This window comes from Osmia bicornis, chromosome 10, assembly GCF_907164935.1.
Source record: "Osmia bicornis bicornis chromosome 10, iOsmBic2.1, whole genome shotgun sequence".
NCBI lineage: Eukaryota > Metazoa > Arthropoda > Insecta > Hymenoptera > Megachilidae > Osmia > Osmia bicornis.
In genome coordinates this window covers 3,316,552-3,338,808 of record NC_060225.1, presented here as the reverse complement: position 1 = coordinate 3,338,808, position 22,257 = coordinate 3,316,552, and the positions used below count along the sequence as shown (strand labels likewise).

The 22,257-nt window shown below is 39.9% G+C and overlaps 2 protein-coding genes and 1 long non-coding RNA gene across 5 annotated transcripts; 1 reads left to right on the top strand and 2 right to left on the bottom strand.

Annotated features, from left to right (window-relative positions):
- Window positions 1–2,781: 2,781 nt before the first annotated feature.
- Window positions 2,782–11,927, bottom strand: LOC114874359. Of its 3 annotated transcripts, none has more exons than XR_006829768.1 (4): window positions 11,841–11,927; window positions 5,487–5,729; window positions 4,668–5,311; window positions 2,782–3,149 (listed from the first exon to the last, which is right to left on the bottom strand). It is a non-coding gene; the product is annotated as an uncharacterized LOC114874359 (long non-coding RNA). The 3 variants fall into 3 exon arrangements; XR_003789094.2 differs by having other exon boundaries at window positions 4,668–4,889; XR_006829767.1 differs by having other exon boundaries at window positions 4,668–5,729.
- On the top strand, window positions 7,494–13,361 carry LOC114874357 (facilitated trehalose transporter Tret1-2 homolog). Its single transcript, XM_029183556.2, has 6 exons — window positions 7,494–8,006; window positions 8,080–8,350; window positions 8,824–8,880; window positions 11,662–11,797; window positions 11,870–12,189; window positions 12,253–13,361. Exons 2-6 carry the CDS (start codon window positions 8,294–8,296, stop codon window positions 13,195–13,197), a joined length of 1,515 nt encoding a protein of 504 aa, XP_029039389.1. The 5' UTR covers window positions 7,494–8,006; window positions 8,080–8,293; the 3' UTR covers window positions 13,198–13,361.
- A 2,346-nt stretch (window positions 13,362–15,707) lies between these two features.
- LOC114874356 (cytochrome P450 307a1-like) lies at window positions 15,708–20,493 on the bottom strand. Its single transcript, XM_029183555.2, has 3 exons — window positions 19,587–20,493; window positions 17,554–18,345; window positions 15,708–17,470 (listed from the first exon to the last, which is right to left on the bottom strand). The coding sequence occupies exons 1-3, from the start codon at window positions 19,984–19,986 to the stop codon at window positions 17,142–17,144; spliced, it is 1,521 nt and encodes a 506-aa protein (XP_029039388.1). The 5' UTR covers window positions 19,987–20,493; the 3' UTR covers window positions 15,708–17,141.
- Between the last annotated feature and the right edge of the window lie 1,764 nt (window positions 20,494–22,257).

Below are 22,257 nucleotides of genomic sequence, written 5' to 3'. Positions count from 1 at the left end.
AAATATATTTCTTGTATGAAAACGAAAGAAATTCTTGGATTTCCAATTTTCTTTCCTGAAAGAAAAAAAAAAAGAAAACTGACATTGTTGTGCCGTCAACGCAAACTTTGCATAATCTTCTGAAAATATATTTTCTCGCTCATAGAACAGCTCACGCGAAAATTTCTCGAGGCTATTTCAATTCTCAGTCGTAATATTATTAATCACACTGATATACCAATAATACGTGCATTAAATTAATATAGAAAATCGAAAGGATAAGCGAAAAGAAATTACTCGAATTGTCTCCTTTTTAAATAATAAAGAAAAACTCTTTGTATCCACGTTTGAGGAAGCACTCAACAAAATTCATCTAATATAATATATATTTATTATATATATACATATATATATGAGCTTATAGCGATTTATATAATATATCGATGAAAAGACACCGATAGTTCGTTGAATAGCTGGTTCAGTAGATAAAAGTCTATCTCTCTTTGATGTATCTCGACGGATTTGACTATTAATCTAGAATTTAATGAGAAATAAAGAAAAAAGTAACATACATAAACACTTACAAAACACCTACGTAAATCGTAAGCTTTATCTTTCGTCGATTTTATCCAAAAGAAATATAAGTGTGTGATGTCAAAGCACGATCGAATAAAATATAGATTTTTCTACATTTTATTATACGCGACTGAACGATGCCAAAATCACGACTGTAGTTTTTCTGCGATTAGACGCGAGTTTACAAAGTGAAAAAAGAATTTAAAAAGTAGCCATTTGTTATGTCACATTTTTGGGACTGATGTCTCAGTATCCATGAAAGACGGTCAATTGAACGCAAAATGTAAAATCTTACACGAACATAGTCGTATAGCGATCTTTCTCTATTTCTATAACGCTATTATAAAAATTAATATGACGTGTTTTGTCGAAATTATTCAAGATTTTGTCTAATCAATACTTCCAGCTTGTTTAGTATTGAAATTTATATGGGAATATGGGAAATCAGTAGTTTGATTTAGAAATTTAACTTTGAAATTTAACTTTGAATAATAAATCAACATTTCTTCTTATAGTTTGATCAATTTCTGCAGTAGAACTCTGTTTAATAGAATAGGGATTGAAAAATGTATTGCAAAGAAATTAAGGTGAAATATGGTCTCTAGTTTCCCACATCAATATAATGTGAACATTTGCAAGAAAATTATGAATAAAATTTACGTTTACGCCAACGACGCCAAATATTTATGTGAGATATTAAAGTTACAAATTTTTTAGATGAATTTGTTCATAAAAATATAGTAAAGATAAACGGAATTCTAATGCACATTCTTACAATCTTCTTACTCCACATTTCACTACATTACCACTAAAAAAGAATACAAATTCTCATAAATAAATTACAGTAGAAGTTGGATAACTACCCTAAATTACATTAAGTTGGAAAACTTTTTTATTTTTTATTTTTGCTAAATGAAACGTTTACCAATATAATTATGAGATTCTTATAATTAAAATAAGACCAACCACGATACAATTTAAAGCATATTTGTTTATTTAATTTGAAGCATATTTGCTTATTCCCTTTTTAAGGTAATAAGTAAGTATGCTTCAATTTATATCATGTTGGGTCTCGTTTTAATCAGAAGAACCTCACAATTACATTAGTAAAAGTTTTATTGAAAAACAATTTGAAAATCAAAAGGTTTTGTTGTTGCATTAGTATTGTCTCATCGATATTCCAGTTCAGATCATCTTCACAGTTCTTCAAGGGTGATCACCTAGGTGTTGAAGATGCTTACCGGAAACTGTCCAATGGATCTGCCTGGGTATTTATCCAACTTTTACTATACATGAAAGGATTTCAGAAGTGTCGTTAGATCGCTAAAATTAGATGAACATGTATAGACACCCATAGTATGACTCTTTTAGCATCGATAGAATTCAGTAGCGAGAAAAATATAAATATAGAAATGAAAAGAGGATCTGTACGAATTTGGAAATGCTATCGATACCAAGCAAAACGAAAGATTCCATATTCGGTCGTTATTTCTTTCTCTTCGTTCAACGTGGGGCTGTGATTGTCACCAAATAAAGAAACACAATAACAAAAACAAAAGAAAAAATGGCCGTAGCACAATGCGGGGTTAAAATTCATTAAATACAAAAACGTGTCGTTTCTTTTCACCGTGACCGCTCGATGAAAAATCATTCGATGATTTTTTCACACACACATAAGTACACAGAGAAAATTCGTTCGTTCGTGTTTGATGAACGCCTTCTCGTAGTTCATACGGTCTTCCCATCGATACTTGAAACGTTTCCTCGTTAACGATCATTTTATAAGAACGAAGGCGATCGATTGGACAACCGCGAGATTTCTGTTGTGAACTTTCTTCGAAATGGTTCGTTTTTTGATCCGATAGAAGGTTCGGTTCTACGCTTCGTGCGATTCTATGTAATTATTAGCACGATTGAGAGAAGGAGTGAACGTGTGTGAGAGATGATTGAAACAAAACAAAAAAAAAAATAATAAATAACGCTTACCTACCTAATAATTTATTACCGAACGTTTCATTTGTATTGACGATATTGTATGACGAATAAAAGAAAAAAAAAAGGTACCGATTGTAGACGAATTTAGAGTAGATAGGTTTCGTACTTCGTATTTAATGAACATTACTGAATCATTATATATCAAGTATTATATGTATTGGAGCCAAAGAGGACAATGGAAATAAATAATTGTAACCGATATTAAACGTTTCTTCATTTTGTTTCCTTTAATTGAACATTATCTTTTTTTTTTATTACTTAAACATCGTTTCGTATAATGTATAATAAAAAGAATAATGAGTTCTCATGTGCTGGTGGAACGACGGGAGCAGTAAGTAGAGACTTATTATTCAGATACTAATTATCCCTTCTTTAGCGCCAGTGCTGGTCGCCGTGGGGTTTTAGTCAGTAAGAATCTGACATTCCTCCGCCACCCTCCCCCAGGGGATGGTGGGGGGTCTTATGCAAGATTTCCCCACGTTAAAAAAAAAAAACATTCCAGTAAACGTGGCCGGTCCCGGCAGAGGGGAAACAGTTCGACCTAGAGTGAGATAAAAACTAGTCACTCTTACAGCGACCGCCGAGGGGTGCAGATCTACCTGTCAAACATACATTCCCCTTTAATTTATTTACTGAGGTCATTTAATTTACTTTACTTATTTTGATAAGCGGGATGAAATTTATAATTTTATCACTCTCGTGGGCCTCGGCAGACCATGCCTTTTCTCTCTTATTTTATCCCCCCCATCTGGGTCATCTATGCATCCCTTATATCTCTGCATGTCTTACATCTCCGCCTCATCTACAGCCCTGTATCCCTTTCATCCCTACATCCCTTACATCCTGGCAACCCTTCCATCTCTGCAACCCCGACATTCCATCATAGCGCTCCCTGGCGGTAAAAAAAGGAACTAAATTTTGCAGAAGTTCTGGTCCTCTGGCGGCAAAACTTTGAACTAAATTTTCGACGTCGAATCAGCTCCATCTGGCGGTTGAAAAAGAAACTAAATTTTGCCAGAATTTTGGCCCTCTAGCGGCAAAAATTTGAATTAAATTTTCGACGTTGAACAAGCGCCATCTGGTGGTTGAAAAGGAAACTAAATTTTGCAAGAATTTTGGCCCTCTTGCGGCAAAAATTTGAACTAAATTTTCGACGTCGAATCAGCGCCATCTGGAGGTTGAAAAAGAAACTAAATTTTGCCAAAATTTTGGCCCTCTAGCGGCAAAAATTTGAATTAAATTTTCGACGTTGAACAAGCGCCATCTGGTGGTTGAAAAGGAAACTAAATTTTGCAAGAATTTTGGCCCTCTTGCGGCAAAAATTTGAACTAAATTTTCGACGTCGAATCAGCGCCATCTGGCGGTTGAAAAAGAAACTAAATTTTGCCAGAATTTTGGCCCTCTAGCGGCAAAAATTTGAACTAAATTTTCGACGTCGAATCAGCGCCATCTGGCGGTTGAAAAAGAAACTAAATTTTGCAAGAATTTTGGCCCTCTTGCGACAAAAATTTGAACTAAATTTTCGACGTCGAATCATCGTCCTCTGCTGATAAAAATTAAAACTAAATTTTGCTCGATATTTCACTCACTCGTACAGGAATATAAGAGATGCAGTGATGTAAGAGATGCAACGGTTGCAGAGATGTAAGGAATGCGGGAGTATGCAGTGATATAAGGAATGCAGGAATATGAGGGATGCAGGGATGTGAGGAATGCAGAGATGTAAGTGATGCAATGATGTAAGGAGTGCAGTGATGTAAGAGTTGCAGGGATATAAAGAAATCAGGAATGTTAGGGTTGCAGAGATGTAAGGGATGCAGAGACGTAACTGATGCAAAGATGTAATCTTCTCAAGGCCCATGAAAGGAATGAAAAAATGAATAAGTGCGAAGGGAAGCCTTGGTCCATAAAGAGAAATAGGATAATAAGTAACTGGGAAGGGTGATCCCCGTGAGGCCCATAAAAAGAAATAAAATAATAGATAATTAGGAAGCGTGGATCTCGGCCCATAAAGAAGGATAAAATAGTTAATAACTGAAGTCGTCGGTGCTGGACGGTGTCATCGGTGCACAGTAACTTTTATTATTTTTGTTCAACAAATGGCGCTGGTAACTTACCGACTGCCGGGCGTTCGATCGATAACTCAGTAAACTGCTACTACCACCTTTTAACAGGTAGCGCCACCAGTTCTCCTTATTTTGCATAATCAATCGGTAAGTTATCGAATAGTTTCCGGCGTTTTTGAACAGATGGTGTAATGGTAGAATTTGAAACTACTCTTTCAGGCAACTTAATTTTGCAATTAAAATATAATTATCGTCTGCACACCATCAGTAATACTGTAAATGACCACTATTAATTGATGAAGAAAAGTTGTTTCTTCTCGTATATACTTAAAGTCAGTATTTTTTAGTTAGTTTCATAGCTATGTTATGCATTTGTTTAAACGAATTCATATTTATTAAAAAAAAGGCATTAATAATATATCTTGATCAGAGAACAAATATATTGAACCCTCTATATTGTTCATCTCTGATAAAATCTTCGATTATTAAAAATATTTTAAATGCAATTAAATTTGTCTACTAAATGCGCTTCAATTAGTTCACTTGTCTATTCATACAAGATTATAGTATTTTATGGTTCACAGGTCGAATAAAATTTAAAAATTGAGAAGAAACAATTTTAATTTCCAGACTATATTTAATTATTACCAATCGTGGGGGTTGAAGTTGTACCATAAGCTGAACCACCACTCACCCTACAAAGTTTTTATATGCCTACTTAAGTAGAGACCTTTTAAAGACTATCTTTTTAACGAAGAAAGAAGAATTTTTGAAAATTGACGGAAGGAAGATAAAGAAATTCCTCACTTTTACCTAGGTAATTTCATTCGAGCGATTATGGCAAAAGAAGGAAAGAATGTTTCAGCTTACCTAACGCGCAGGATTGCTCTTCACTCGGGCGTTCTCCGATTCCGTAATGGAGCGAAAGTAAAGGCAAGGCTTACGTTCGCTATGACGGCCAAGCAATTATCGTTCCACCTGTGCTGCTGGTTGGATTTCATCTCCCGAAACACGTTCTGGTTTCAAGGCCAAGGACACAGCCGAGTAGTAGAGGGAGGTCAGTGTTCGGCGACGTCGATCTTCCTCTCTGCCTCGTCAGCATACCTTTTACATCTATTGACACGAAACATTAGGTAAAAATAAAAAAGGGAGAAGAGAAACGACGATCAGTGTCTAACGTCGACGATCAGCAAACTCGGATCGGACGTTCGGTTGGTCCAGAAGATGTAAGAGTTGTTAGTAGGTAGGGCACTGATGAAGAATCTTGCCTTATTAATCTGCTTGTTGCAATGTTTAATGAGGGATATGCTTAATGAAGTTCAGCTTGCATTTAGAAAATAGAGGAGGGGGTGGTAACATGGCCCACCAGTTTTATTCCTTCATGAAATCTGATTCATAAAATAAACTACTTGAACTTTTTTTTAAATAAATAAACTGATAAGATTATCTCTAATAAAAGATAAGAGTAAAAGAAAAACAATTGAAGAATCACCGAAGAGGCCAAATTGCCAGGAGAGCTCCATAATACCACCCTTTCCTTTACCGACAAAATTTATTGAACTAGCAGAGACTGAAATGATAAAGATTAAAATAAATGAAATAAAACATCCAGGCAAACGGTTCGAGACGATTATCGCGAAGAAAATGAACCAATTTATACGTTGTTCCTTCTCTTGGCTTATTTGTTTAACGTCGCAATTAACTTTAATTGAGCTGGATGTTTCTGTCGATTCCCTTAGCTTCGTTTAAGTTCATTGCCACTTGTGTAACTTCAACTGTCTTACTATGGAAGAATGTGTTTCAGAAGACGAGACAATGAATGTTCAACTGTGTGAATCATGTAGGAAGTTCGACGTGTCATCGTCGAAAAAAGATGTAATCCCCTAACGCAGATGCGACTAAGAAAAGAGATGATTTAAGGGATGATTAATGTATCGATCATCTTAATCCGGTTTAATTTAATGTGTCACAGACTGGCCTCTTGATCCGTGAAGATACACCGACGATCAGCTGGAATCTGCAACAGCGATCCAAGGTCTGTTCGATTAAACGAAAGAAAATCTGCTATTGCTACTTCCGCTTCATTGTATTTACAGATAATGTCTTCCTAATACTTCGTTGCGATTGCATTTTATTTTTGTCGCTTATAACAGAGCGGATAATGATATTTAGTTATTAATCTTTCCTCTGGCACAACTTTGTTTATTTCTCTTTCTGTTAACCCACAGACGACGGACCATGGAGAGAGCCCCAATTTCATATTATTTTCGTCTCTTGAATTTTACACTGTTCTCTTAAAAATTATTCTACCAGTGGATATATTTTTATATGTTTTGTAAATTTGGGACACAATTGGCTTACGCTTCGCTGTTGAACGATTAGTATCTGTTAATCAGATACGACTGCCCTCAATTTCATTTCGTTGCGATAAAATCAATAATGAGTATCATTATTTTATCTACAAAGTTGTTTATAAAATGGTCAAAACATACCAGATAGGCATCAATTAACATAATTGTCAAATGGCAGAAAGCAATTTTCAAAAATAAGGACAATTTTCCCAAACCCGTCTCCAACCATTTATTTCTCTTGCAATGTTCATTCATTCATTTATCGATTAAACAAATCCTTTACTTATCGGAAGGATTATTGGTATCGATACATTTTGTCGTCAAGAAATGTCAAGATGATTCGTCGAAAGTTGACGACATATCATTTAAGAGAAAGGAAAATCGATATTAGAAATCGAGAGAAGATACCTCAGCTCGTTCGATCAGCTGGTCTCAATTTCCCACGCAGCTACCCGCGAGGTTCGAACGAACAGAAGATCGTCTTACGCAATCGGTTCCTTTATCTCGAGGAATTCACCGGCCTCATATACGATTCCGCGCGATCGCGTGCCGACAGAAGCGGAATATCGCGACGCGGCCGCGGATGTGAATGGTCCTCAACGATCGTGAACGAAGAAACCGTACGTCTTCGACCTAGGATAAAATCAGACTTTTGCATTCTACGAGTGACTATTGCGTCGGCTACGATCCAGTGTCGTTTATTGTAAACCTTCGAAAGATCGTTTTACAGATGACTTTGCTTGCGAAACAGCCTACTATACGTGTACCACGGTTTCGATACCTACGACTTGGCTTTATAGTGTAAATTGGACAAAGAGTTTCTGAAGAAAGGTGGGAAAATTGAAAATTGTTTTCTTCTGGATGCTGGAAGCTTACAGAAGATTCGAAGAAGAACAGCAGGAAAAGGCTAATATCAAAATACCAGAAAGAGGATGAGTGAAAATTTTTTACTGAAAATTTTCACTTTGAATTTCCAATTGAAATGAATTTATGGGAGGCAGAGGAACGCGAGAATAAGGGCTTCTTTGATTGGAGAAAGGTTAATTGCTTGCTCCTGAAAAAGATCTTACTGGTTTTCTTCGGGGACGTTTGGCTGATGAGCTTCTTTTTAGGTATATGGGAAATTATGGGATCCTGGGAACTTGAATAAAGGAAGAAACACCAGAGTGCTTTATAAATCGATCGAATTTTGGTGAAAAATAAGAGACATAGCCGAATTGATATTGAAATATAAAAAAAGAAGAAAATCAAATCAACTTTAGATGCGAGTGCAAAAATAAGTAGATCGAGTCGTGTAATTAGAAATTGTAATTAGAAACAATTAAAATGAGTATCGTGAATGGAATAAATAATTCGAACGGGCACGTGGATTTGGAGGCCAAGGTAATTTTTTATCAATAAATTTTCCTAGTCTAGGTGTGTTAAGGAGTAAATGAATTTTTATCAGTTCCTATTTCCTCGTAGTTTAAAATTACGTCGATAAAGATAATTATCAGTGCAGTTTATTGCGCTGTCATTTTCAATGCTCACCTTCCACAGGTGATTTCCATATTTCGCAACACGTGTCCAATTCAACAGCAATTTTGTCAAACTGCCGTTGTCTCGAGTCACGTGTTATTAGTTGACCGTGTTATTGTGAAATTATCACGAAACTTTATTATCGCACTTTTTCAATCGCCACTCAGCAATTTCAAACGTTCCTCCGAAAAACAAACAAACGAAGGTCGAACGATCATCGTAATTTCATTACGTAAATTTATGTACAGTCTTGAAAAAGTGATAAAGTAACTCGAAAAAGAAATGTCTTTCGATCATCGATAAACAAAAATTGATTTTTTTTTCTTCTTCTTCTTTAGATGGAACCGGATATCGAGGAAGAGAAAAGAAGGGAGAAAAAAGGAGTTATGTACCAGGTAAAATAATGTTATTAAGAATTTTTATTTGACGAGACATTTCAGATTTGAATTCTAAGAAGTCGCGAATGATTCTGAGCCATCGTGTGCGTACGTTGTTTTGCATACAGATTTATCGGGTATTATAAATCATGTATGCTTTCATGAAACTTGAGCAACAGAATTAGCACAAACACGGTACAAAATAGAATCAGGTCTGAATACGACTTTGTAAATAATCGTGAAGAATAGAAGCAATTTTATGGCTGAAAGGTGAAGATTAAAACGCTTGAGAAGATAATTGACAGGTAGATAATTATTTTGTAATTAACGAGTCTAGGTCTGAAAAGGAATACAACGACCAAACGAAAATAGAATAGTCAATTTATAACTGTAAAATCCTCAGCTGCCATTCTGTTCATTTTCTTGCTGGAGACAAAATGAAGTGGTAATTACAATAAAAATTTGCATTTCCTACAATAGTAATTAAACGCGTCGTTTCAAAGAAAAATCTGTTATTCGAGCATCGTGGATTTGGAAAGATATTTATTAAGAGTTATAAGTTTATCAAATGTACACCCAGACTGAGTTGTAAAAATATTTCGAAGAAAATATTTCAACAGGTGAATAGAGTCCACGTTTCGTTAAGACATATTATTACCATTGACATTAATTCGTAATCAAAGCAAAGAAGTTTGATAACATTATTTTTAAACAGACCAGATAAGTGTACGAGTTCTATGAGAACATTAATCCCTCATCGTTATCTGCTTTTTACATTGCACTGAAAGTGATTCCTCAAAGATTTAAGAGTCAATTAAATCTAGTGAGAAATAGTTCACTATCAATGTCAAATGCAGAAAAAGGGATTAAGTTAATCAGACTTCATACTGTTATCTCCAATTTTCATTGTCAGTTGCCTAGATATTTCTGTTCGCAGTAAAATGGTAAAATAGTAAAATGGGAAATGGGAAAATGATAGAATAGTGAAATGGGAAATGAGAAAATGGCAAAATAGTAAAATGGGTAATGAGAAAATGGGAAATGGGAAATGTGGGGGGGTGGGATAAGGGTGAGAAATGAGAGATGGTCGAGTAGTGAAATGAAAAAATTGAAAAATAGTAAAATGGTAAATGGCGCAAGTGTCAAAAGAGTAATAATCCACTAGAAAATAAAATTGGTACAGGGGAGCATTGAGAGTTGAAAATAAAATATTTTCAAGCCTTCCAAAGAACACAATAAATCTGATTGTTAGAGAAATAAAACATCTGAAAAAGCTAGAGTTAGACTGTTCAAGACCTTTTCTAAGATCGTGTTACGAGCACAAGTGTCGTTTGACGAGAAACACGGAGAGACAAGAAAGAGGATCAAGCTGTATCGGCTTACGTAAAGAATTCCAATCGTTGGCCTCTTATCTACATAATAAATTACATGGGATGCCTCAGTCGGACGTAATTGAACTTTTTCCATTTTTTTTTTCTCTCAACAATCAGCCTCGTATATTAATTTTCATTCCATGGAAATAAACTCCGAATGACACATAAAAGAACGCGAAAAAAAAGAAAGCACTGTTGATCGACAGCTTTCGCTGGTGTTCGATATTGATCGGTGCATTAGTTTAATGGAACGCTGATAAAGTTCCATTACACGTTCGCTACCATTAGTTGATAAAAAATCGAACAGCTGATTGCATTAAATAAACAAACTGATAATTAGAAAAAAGAAAAGTTAAAGTGTTAAAAAATCATTAGTCTATTTTTAAACAAATACAATTTAAGAGATTCCCTTACACGACCCCTTCGTCTATGTAACCAGCAGTCAGTATCGCATCGTGCAGACAAAATACGGTAAATTATAAATGTGGGTAGACACAAGCTTATTAGAAAGATTTGCGTAACTTGAAATACCGTGATATTATCGAACGTTTAACGTAGCTTTACGTAAACCTCGTGTGGCGACACTTCAAGGCTTAATTTAATTATTACCTGAGCGTATTGCTCGTCTTCCAAACCTTCGATCCAAACCGGTTTCGATATTGGTCACATAAGAACAGGGTGGTTTGAAAAAAAAAAAAAAAAGAAAAAGAAAAAAGAAAAAAAGAATCTCCCCAAACGAATCGCTTTTAGTCGATTTCGATGTTCTATCCTCTGGTACTTATTCGCTTTTTATTCATGAATCCGAGGGACTTACAAATCCTTGATCCTTTATGGATAAGATAAAATCAGAGAAGGTTAAAAAATGTGTTCGGAATAATTTTTCTAAATAAAATTGAACAGTGCCACTGGTCACGCGATTCTCTTATTACTCATTAACAGTTAACCGCTTTCTGTCGTGAAAATGATAACGCCACTGGGTTCTGTTATTCTTCGGTAATTATTATAATAATTTTATGCTTATCAGTTTATTTTTCGTAACTACTCCGTCACCGAGTTTGATTAATCTTTCAACGTCGATGTAAGCCGTTCCCTCGCAATCTAATTTGAATTTATAATCAGGATAATTACAAATATAAAGACGACTAATCGCAGTCACCGATGAACGAGACACGAAACTTTATGTAACATGGAAATTTTTCAATGTTAACCTGCACGTGCATACCAGAAAAATGGTCGAGTCTAAAATTCAATTATACATCAATCAGAGACAGAGGTTTATTGATAAGGCGATTGCTGCAATCACTGTGACACATTTTACGATGACGAACAACCAACATCGATGCGAAATCTTTATCTCTCGATTGCAAATAACCTGTCTGAATAAAATTTATTACGTAGAAATATTTACAGAATAATATTGTTTTAGATAATCATGGCTTTGTGCGCGAATTCCTCGGTTTTGGGTCCTTCGATGGCATTCGGTTACAGCGCGGTTGCACTGGGACCGTTGATGTCCAAGACCAGCGACGTACAAATTGATAAAACCCAAGCGAATTGGATAGGTAAAACGATTAATTAAAAAATAGAAGAATTCATTGGGATTACCTTAAAATTGAATCGTGATTAATCCACAGCTACCGCCACGGCGCTGGGTATCCCACTCGGTTGCATCCTCTCCGGTTACACCATGAGATGCGGAAGAAAGGTGAGCCTGTTGATAACATCCGTCGTCTCCATCCTCGGCTGGATCGTCATCTACATGGCTGGAACGTATAAACAAATCCTCGTTGGCAGAATAATTTCCGGAATCGCGACCGGCTCGGCTTCGGTACCTGCCACAATTTACAGCGCAGAAGTGGCCTCACCGAAGTGGCGAGCAACAATGGTCACGTGGACCAGCGTATCAATAGCGATCGGTGTACTGATCGTTTACATTTTCGGTTACGTGTTCAAGGTAAGAGAGACATGTTGCATTTCAGATAAACGCATACGAAAAGTTGATCTTTCGTTTCTAAAGGACGACTGGCGAATGGTGGCTCTGATGTGCGCCCTCTTCCCGCTTGTCTCGGCCACGTTAACCTTGGCCATCGTCCCAGAAACCCCGATCTGGTTGCGAGACAGAGGTCGTCTAGACGAGGCGTTACAGGTGTTGAAAAAGTTTCACGGCATCCCAAAGGACGCGTCACCCCCGGCTCACGTGTACGATCAGCTGACTCAACGTCCGCAAAAGAAGAAACAGAATCTCTTGAAGCATCTGTTGAAAAGAAACGCCATGCACCCGTTCGCCATCATGCTGGCATACTTCTTCTTCCAACAATTCTCCGGCATATTCGTGGTGGTATATTACGCGGTTGACATCATAGAAAACGCTGGTATCACCATAGACCCGTATCTAGGAGCAGTTTTGATAGGTTTCACCAGGCTCGTTGGAAGTGTACTGGTGGCCTGTCTGTCGGGACGATTCGGTAGAAGAATCCCGTCGATCGTTTCCGGTGCTGGAATGACCATCTTCATGGGTGTGCTGTCCATTTATTTGCTGATCGAAGACAGAGGTTACACCATAAGGGACGGTGGTTTCGTTCCTGTAATATGCGTGCTTATGTACATCTTCTCGAGCACCTTAGGCTTCCTGGTGATACCGTTCGCCATGGTGGGCGAAGTTTACCCCACCAAGGTGAAAGAAGTACTGACGGGACTCACCAGTTGCATCGCATACATCTTCAGCTCGATCACCGTGAAGACTTACCCGGACATGGAGGTCGCGTTAGGCAGATACGGTGTGTTCATGTTCTTCACGGTACTCTCGTTCTTTGGTACCCTGTTCGTTTTCTTCTTCCTACCCGAGACTAAGGGCAAAACGCTGACCGAGATCGTGGAAATGTTTTCAAAAAACGGCAAAGCCGCCGATCGCCTGGAGAAAGAGAGAATGATGGACCTTAAAGACGTGTCGGCGGCTGCGTAACAGTGTTCTTGGTCCCTTATTGATATTAACCCTTGAACAACGGAGCCTGGGTCGATGTGATCCAAAGTTATATAGGAGGATATCAAGCTAAAGTTAAATGTATCATTTTTAGAAGAAAGAATTTAATATATTGGAAGAATAATTGTGTAAAATAATATGAAATACGAAATTGAATTAAAATTGTGGCTCTCCCCATGGTCCGCCGTCTTGGGGCTCTCTCCGTGGTTCGCCGTCCGAGGGTTAATGGAAATTAACGATGTTTTGATTAATCCTCCGAGACAGACTTTAGAATACAGAAAATGAAAAACTTTTCTTTTTTCAATAATTAAACTTACGCTTTTGAAGGTTTCAATTGTTGCTCCGAATTTTCCAATTTGTAATCCTCCGTTTGAAAGTAGTCTTAAAAGTAGTGGTATGCAGATTGGAGGATATGAAAATTTACCTATTGAGACGTTGCTTGGATTCCAGTGGAAATGTGAAAATACTCTTTTCTCCCAGTGAATGTTGAGCGCACCTGAAAACAAAAGAAACTGATGTTAGAAGTGGTACTATTCAATTTCGAACTTGAGTATAAACTAGTCTAAAATGAATGAAAAAGTAAAGATACCGAGTTGTGCAACAAATACCTGCCGTTTGTGTTCATTTACTTTTTGTATAGTACATTTTAAGAATAATCTACTAATTTACGTTAAGATAAGAATTGCAACTATACTTGACAATGTTTTTATATTATTAACGAATATCGTAATTGTTAAACACCATTCTTTGTAGACGTTATTCCAATTTAAGTGTAATTATTTATAAATAAATTATTAACCTAATTGAGGAAAATATCGTCTAATTCAATTGGTAAATAATTGTTTAGCTTTGCATCGGGATATTTATGCAGTTATTTGCACGTCTGTGTCCACATAGATTGGTGCTGTGACAACAAAGTCAATTTGATAACAGGTCGAGCGTACGATAAGAAATGACACGAGTGATTGTCATCCTCCTTTGTTATTACTTGAACGATATCGATCGTAAGAATTTTCAAACGAATCCTTGCTAAGAAATTCTACTTTTGAAATTTGAACCGATCATTTCGAACTCTCTTTATTGACGTCACGACAAAACTTTTTCAAGGTCTCTAATTTCTTACTCGGCAAAATATCAAAATCTTTTCAAATTATTCTACCTTTTTCTGCACGTTTCGCGAAATATTCTGGCGTTAAATCACGTGTTTATTGCTCGGTAATCAAAATCATTAGCACGCGATTCGTGCGTTCGCGAACAATTATTAATCGATAATTAAGATTCGTATCAGCTGAAAGGGGGGTGAGAAAAATAAAATAAAGGATCGAAATGAAAATTTCACTGTTCGCTTTTATTATTAAAATCTTAAATAATAAATTAACAAATGTCGTAACAATCAGGATAATTAAATAACAAACACAAAATAACATACGGATGTAAGAAGCACGAAACGAAGGATGGAGAATGTGATGATAAAAAGGGATAGGATGACATCTCTAGCTACGTATAATAATGACGATAATAATAGCAAGCGATAATAATAATAGAATAATAATATTAATATACTAATAATAATAATAACATAATAATAATAAGAATCGATGCTCGATAGCAGAAATAAATTATTAACCGCGAGGTTGTCCCGCGAGAAATAAACTTCTCTCTTTGAGAAAAGTCATTCAGTCGTGTAATAATTGATATTACAAGTATAATAATTGATTTTCTCGTCTTAACTCGAACTCGTTCGTTCTCTACCATTTCCCATCCCTTATAAAGACGAGCCACTTAACGCCACCGTGAACAATTCATTTCTTTTTTTTCTCTTTTTCGTTTAATTACAATTCTCCTCTGCTACGACGATGGCGAGGTGGATCGTTCGAAAGGATCTAGGGGATAGAATAACGAAAGAAGAAGAAACAGATAGTGAAGGAACAATAGAAAAAGAAAACAAAGAAATCAAAGGAGAGGAGAAAGAAAGGAACGTGTCGAGGATTGCGTCGAGAAACGAGATTAACAAATTAATACGTTGTACGCTTCGGTGCGACGTTCTCGTAAACACTTTCAATCAACCAAACGATCGAATATTATCCTCTGGGTCAAAATATTGATCCAACATTGGAAAAAAAGAAATTTCATCGCTAACGTTCCGTTGAAAACACGGAATAAACAAGTGCGCGGAATCGTGACGAGTCGATACGATAAGATTCTTAACGCGTTAAAAATGTCGCAGTGAAAAAAGTCCGTGTATAGTGCGGCCACACTATAATTATTTAAAATACACATTTAATTTAACATTTTCTGCGACTAATATTCATGCGATTTAATATACTTTTGAATATTCAACGCGTTAATAGCTTTGGTGTTTGCTTAACCCTTGGACGGCGGATCATGGAGAGAGCCCCGATCTTCGTCTTTTTTTTACACTGTTCCTCTAAAAATTATTCTTTCCTTTCGAAATTATACATTTATAATATTTATATGGATCCAGGCTTCACCGTTCAAGGGTTAAAAAAAAAGAAAAGCGTCAAGATTCCTACGAATATTTTAAATCAAACTCGACCGATCACGATTCCGACAATAAATACGCGCCGCCTTTCGCCGAATTGGAATCGGTGCCCTTCGAACTTAATATAATACTAAAAATTGCCGATTCCAAGATCGCGAGGATTGGCGGGAAAAGGAAAAAATATTGGATCAATATCGACGCCGATATTGGTCGAGTATTGGGAATACCGCAAACGATGCATGTCGAAAGCAACGTACATATTTTTAGCCGGTCGCGAAAGAAACGTTTAGCGAGGCGTTTCGTTCTCCAAAATGTCGTCAAATTTTTCTCTCTTTTTCCCGCGATCGAACAACCGATCGAAACACGAACGAAAATCGTCTCGTCTCGTCTCGTCTCGTCCCGTATTTTCTTGCCGGTCACGTTCTCGCGTCTCGTCTTTCGAACGAGAACATTATCGGATGACGGTCGGTACGTGATCGTCGGGATCAACAGAAAATTCGTGGGACTCGGCGATTTCCGATCCCTGGATCTGGATAGGAACCGTGAATCACCGTGCTCGATTCCTCGAAATCGATCGATTGCGAGTCGTCAACAAGCAAAAATTATCGAAACGAGAAAAATCGCGTCGATCGACCCTGGGATCAATTTCGAAGAAATTATCGATCGTATCTGTATCACCTCGATCGTTTCTTGAAAACTAACCTTTCTTATGCTGAATTTACACTGGTAAAACTGTACCTAACGAACCTGATTTAATTCCCGGTACAAATGCAACTGTCAGAAACCGACGATCATTCGATAAAGCGACGCGTTATCTGTTTTACTCTACGTACCTTCTACTCAAGGAAGTCGCTGAAGAAGATGAACGGCAAGACTCGATTTACCTAATAAAAGTGTTCAGCTAAAGCAACAGTAGTGCTCTCTTGCAGCATCAACCATAGGGTCAGTCCTCTTCGATTCAGTCCAAGTTTTCTCTCCTGATTACGCGGCTGATCGTCTTCGACCGGGTTTAGGGGGGGTGTTCTCGAGGAAAGGGGAGAGTAGTCGTCACGGATCGACGGACGATCAACAAATTAGCTAGCTTAAGCGTCTAGTAATGTCAGTAAAGCTCTCGTTGCCATGGAAGCGTCGAATCCTGATAGTAGCACCGTGGCATTCGACCTTCTGTAAAGCTTGATTTTTTTCTTTTTTTCATTTTCTTCCTTGCTAATTACATTGAGAACCTCTCTGTTCAGCCGACTCCGCGTTCGTTTGCGAAGATCCTTAGGCTAAATTCAAAAAAAAAAAAAAAAAAAAAAACACCTTATCGTCCAATAAGTCGCCGGTGAGCTTAGCTCGTTCGCAGCATTCGGTGAAAAGCAACCGGACTCGTCGAGTCGGCCCTTTTAATCTTCCTGGCGAACCTTCGCCGCCGTTCGCTGCCCTACCGTCTCTCGAAACGGAACTTGAAGGTGATCTCGGGCAGGGCCAGATTGCCGATAGGGATCGTGTAATCCTCCTTCTCCACCGGCACTATCGTGAAGTTCTTCAGCAACGTGGCCACGATCGAGAAGCTGAGATACTGTACCAGCTTGTAGCCCATGCACGACCTTCGACCACCGCCGAACGGCAAGAAGTGTTCCGGCTTCAAAAGCCTGCCGTTCTGCACGAATCTGTCGGGCATGAATTCCTCCGGCGACGTCCACAGCTCGTTCGACATGTTCAGGGCGTAGTTGTTCAGAAAGATGAACGTGTCCTTTTTGATTCTGTAACCTGACGACGGGATACCGTGGATAAGACGACGAACGAATTGAATGCGAGAAAGAAGTAAGGGGGATAAAATCGTCGAAACTTACCAGCGATGGAGCTATCCTGATTGGCCACGTGCGGCACGATAGGGCTGGCGATTATTCTAACGGTCTCCAAGATGATCGCCTCGACGTATGGCAAGGATCCTCTGTTCTCCAGGCCGACGTAGTGTCCCGTGATCCCGACAGCGTCGATTTCCTGTTGCGCGATCTGCTGAACTCGCGGTCGCGTCGCGAGGAACCCGAGCACCTTGACCAGGAGATTACCGATCGCGGTGTGCCCACCGATTATGTCCTCAAGCACGAACAACGTGGTGTTCCAGGACATGTGCGGCTCAGCGTCGGTCTTCACATGATTGATCAGACAGTCCATGTAATTGTTCTCGGGTACCATGCCGTTCCAGTTGTTCAATTTCTCGGATATTATGTTCTCGATGATGAACTTGCGTATCGCGTGACTCCAGTGAGCCATCCTCGCCATGTTACGATGATGAAGGGGCATTAGGAACGGCAGGAAATCGGCCGCGTATCCTTGGTTCACCTCGAAGAAGACCCGATCGAAATTGGCTACCATGTTACGGAAACCGGCATGCTCGAACCGGAAGTTCTTTGAGCATAGATAAGTGAGGAAAATGTTGGCGCAACAGTGGAGGATCAACGGTTTCGTGTTCACGTCCTTCTTGGACAGGGAGCCCAGATGGTCGACCAGGAACTTCATCTCGTCGTTGATTATACCGTTCAGCTCGTTATAACGAGCGGAGAAGGCTCGGGGGAACGTGTACGCTCGAACCATTTCTCTTCGTGTCTTCTGAACCTCCGACCAGTTGCAGAACGCCAGAGCTGCAACATTCGTTAAAAATCCTTTCGTTCAGTACCGACGTTGAAGAAAAAGAAGGACGGGCAGGAAATGTACGAGAGGAAAACGAGGAAGCACGAGAATTTAAATATAAAACGGTTGAATCGAGGAAAAGAAATCGATCGAGAAAGAGATTTTCATTGATGCTCCGGCGTCAAGGTGAAGCGAAGATCGACGGCGTTAAACTTGACCTTCCAACGGCATTTCTTGACGCAAGAACGCGAACGCGATTTCGAAATATCGTTGTCAGGCGAAAAAGAAAAATTCGTCGACGCGCGTTCTTTCTCCTCTCCCTTTCCGTTGTCCGATCCCCATCTTCGTCCATCGTTCGCCGTTTCTCCTTCCACCTCATTCTCGGATCGCACACGCGGAAATACAAGCCGTCCCGCGCGTACTCGGCAGAAAATCGATTCATCGAATCGCGCGCGCCAGCCTGCGGCTCGATTTCAAATCGAACCGTTCGACCAGTCAGGCTCGGAACAGGAAATGACCTGGTTTCTTCTGTTTTTACAGGACGACACGATTCCGCTCTCCTTCTCTTTCGATTTAACCCTTTGGCATTCGAAACGTTATATCATATTTTTAAGAGATCGCATTATTTCGTACAGTGGGAAAGAGGTGGCATAGAATTTGCAAAAAAAAAGGTTTTTCAAAATGTTACAATTTTCTCCTGACGAACGTGTCTCGTTCGAAGAGGTAGCAGACGGAAGAGGAGAAAGAGAGAAAGAAAATCGCGGCGAGTCGGCTATCGGAAACGCCTCCGGTGGATCAGCCTTGATCCTGTTTGCCGAGGAACGCGTGAAAGTGGTACCGTGACCTTTCCGGTGTTGCACTTGGTACCGCTCCGGCGTTGACCTTAGCACGAGTTTCGATGTTCTCTGAACGAAAAAATAAACGGGCCCGTTCGCTCACGTGTCGCGGCACCATTGGCAAGGTCGTTAGCATGGGGAACGAGTTTTTCAGCAACACCGTCAAGAAGGTGTCGATTCATTCAATTTTCGCGCTTACTCCCGTACATCTGGACGATCCGTTTCCCGGTCGCGAAATAGCAGAATTGAATTAAAACTCCAAGATTCGAGCCGCGTTACGTAATCCCGATTGATTCTCCGAACGTACACGAACCGCGACCAGTTTGCATGGTAAACGGGTTGTTAATTAATTCGGAATTAACGTTAGAGAGGCACGACGAGCGGACGATGAGAGGATAGAAACGAAAGTTGCTTACAATTCTCCTTGTTTCCACCGAACAGCAGATGATATCTGTCGAAGTTCGGCCGGGAATCGAAATGGTGTCCTTTGGTGATCAGCACCTCTTTGATGTTCTCCAAACCGTTTACGACCACACAGGGCACAGATCCCATCCTTAGCTTGATCACCTCGCAGTCGTATTCCTTAACCAGGTCACCGAAAGCTTTATAGGGCACGTTATAGCGTCCCAGGATGTGAAGGGAGCCAAGGATCGGCCACGGTTTCGGTCCCGGTGGTTCCGGCAACAAGTGGCTGTCATCGTCCACGATCACGTTCTTCGACGTCTTCTTCGAGCGGAGATAATCCAGCAGGATCAGCGCGAGTGCCAGGAAAGTGACGGCGATCAGAAAGCACGTGGTGGCTGTCAAAGGGATCATCTTCGTTGCTGTTTCTCCTCGGTGCACTCACTTACGTTTACGGCACAGTTCTCCGGTTGTGGTTTTGTTTAACGTGTACGGAGAACGCGGTACCCCGACCTACGGTACCTTTGGCTTACGCGAAAAGAAACCTTTAGCGTTTTCTCGTGTAAAGACGATTTACTTTCGATTTACCCCGAAAAATTCACGGTGCGCTGTTCGCAACAGGAATCTCGACGCGTGTCGAAGTAAAAAGGCCGAAAATCCGATATCACTTTCTCTGGAACGGTGCGTTTGGAAATCGAAGAAATCGTTTGTAACGATTCCGATCGACGCGAACGAGCGTTTTAAACCCTCGATTGACTTTCAGCGTGTTTAGCTTGTCGCGATCTGTCGCGAATGAAAAAGATGTGTCGTGTATTAGTGTGTCGGTAGATCGGTTCGTTGGTCCGTCTGTGAACGGTCTGCCGATCTGGCTCGGTCTGTGGGGATAGGATGGTTGGTCGGCTATCTTATATAGTGGGACGTAATGTAGTCAGCACATTTGCGTCGCCTGTGCGCCTCAACCCCATACATATGGATTCGTGTTGTGACGAGGGCAGAAGAGGGAGGAGGTGGTGCTCTCTGTCGTTCGTTCTCTGTCGTAAGTGTATACACAACCGGGTTGTGTTGCTGGTTGACGGGCCGTTGGATGGTGTTGCTATTTACTGTTGAATCCAGCTCGGTTGTTGCTGTTGGTGTTGTTGCTGGTGATGCTTGTACTGTTGGTAGGGAGACGAATTTCAAGAAAGGCACCAACGCGAGAGAAGCGACTCCGCGGTTCAGTGTGTGGAGGAACGGGAGAGCCCGTTGAAGAAGAAGAAGAAGGGCTGGAAAGGTGGAGGGAGCGGACGGAAGGATGATAGAAGGTATGGAAAGGTGGAAGGAGGGAGAGATACGGAATGGTGAAGGGGCTGGAGAAGCACGGGGAGTGTTACACACAGATGAGGTGTAGACAGGGGAGGGGTTGGAGTTGGACGACGAGGAAGCCAAGAGTGGGGTCCCAAGTAGGGCCCAAGCTGAGCCAGACTGGGCAACGAAGGGACGCATCTTGCCCTTGACTTCTCTGCTTAAGGTGCCATCGGGTTTTCTGGCAGCAAGGTGGTGAGCCTCCAGTCCAACGAGCACCTCGTGAGACCGGCTACGCCAGCCTCCCATCCAGACACGCTTTATTCCGCTCTTATTTCCATCTACTCGACGTTTATCGTTTCGGACGCTTGCCACGGTTGCACACTGGACAGCCCGTTTCGAGACGGCGGCGGCGCCGGCAGCCGAAAAATCATTCGTTTTTCACGGTGACACAACTCGCTTCGTACGATATCCTCTCTTTTTCCTGTCGGATTTTCGACGGGACCATGTAAGGGCGAACGGGGTGACGCGAAACGAGCCGTTCGTGCGAGAAAAACCTACGAGCCAGGCATCGAGTGCCTTTTACAAAGGAATTTCCCCGATCGGAAAAGTGGAGCTTTCGCCTTCCGTTTCTTTCTAATCGTATTCTTTGATTTCATCCGTGTCTCGGAATTAAATATTTCCCGAACGGACACGTATACGCATTCGCCGACCATCCGGTGAAACGTAATATAAAAAAAAACGTTTCGAAAGTTTTGCTTTCATTCTCTTTCGTTGTGACGCTCGAATCGGACACCTTGCTTACGTCCGCGGATTTCACGTTATCGGCCGGAGAATTTTCTGCTACTTCCGATCGAGAAAATCAATCGCTCTTGAATCGGAAATCTTTTTCTACAGGAAACTGGACGAAGGTTACACAATCCTGTGCGACCAACTCCTCTTCGTGCGTATGCGATCGGAGAGAAAAATGAGGAAAAAGAGAATGCATTCAGTGATGTTTTCACGTGATGCAACAACGGAATTCAGATCAAAAACTGTGAATGTCGTTCAGGACGTTCCCTGCTATAAATAGTAGAGACGAACCCGCTTGTATCTTTCTCTTTATCCAGAAAAACACTTTACAAAGAGAAAAGATATTTCATTCATACTTTTCCACAATATCGCGGGAATTTAAATGGAAAACGATAATGCGCTGATTCGATAAATGTGCAACGATTCACCGTAATCTGCCCAGTGGAAAATTATAGCGTCTGTGAGTCTGTTAAAAATTAGACCGATTTGCAATGGGCGAGGATATCGGATTCAATCGCCAGCCGGCTGAATCGATCAGCTGAATTATAACAAACGCGTGTATACCTCGTTACAATGTCTTTGCATTAAACGGTTGAAAATTTCACTTTATAA

Excerpts from the sequence above, each read along its gene's own strand:
- LOC114874357 (XM_029183556.2), top strand. The coding sequence starts at position 8,294 with ATGAGTATCGTGAATGGAATAAATAATTCGAACGGGCACGTGGATTTG. Across the intron at positions 8,351-8,823 it reads ACGTGGATTTGGAGGCCAAG|ATGGAACCGGATATCGAGGA; the intron begins GTAATTTTTTAT and ends CTTCTTCTTTAG. Across the intron at positions 11,798-11,869 it reads AACCCAAGCGAATTGGATAG|CTACCGCCACGGCGCTGGGT; the intron begins GTAAAACGATTA and ends ATTAATCCACAG.
- LOC114874356 (XM_029183555.2), bottom strand. The coding sequence starts at position 19,986 with ATGATCCCTTTGACAGCCACCACGTGCTTTCTGATCGCCGTCACTTTC. Across the intron at positions 18,346-19,586 it reads CGGTGGAAACAAGGAGAATT|CTCTGGCGTTCTGCAACTGG; the intron begins GTAAGCAACTTT and ends CGAATGTTGCAG. Across the intron at positions 17,471-17,553 it reads TCAGGATAGCTCCATCGCTG|GTTACAGAATCAAAAAGGAC; the intron begins GTAAGTTTCGAC and ends TCCCGTCGTCAG.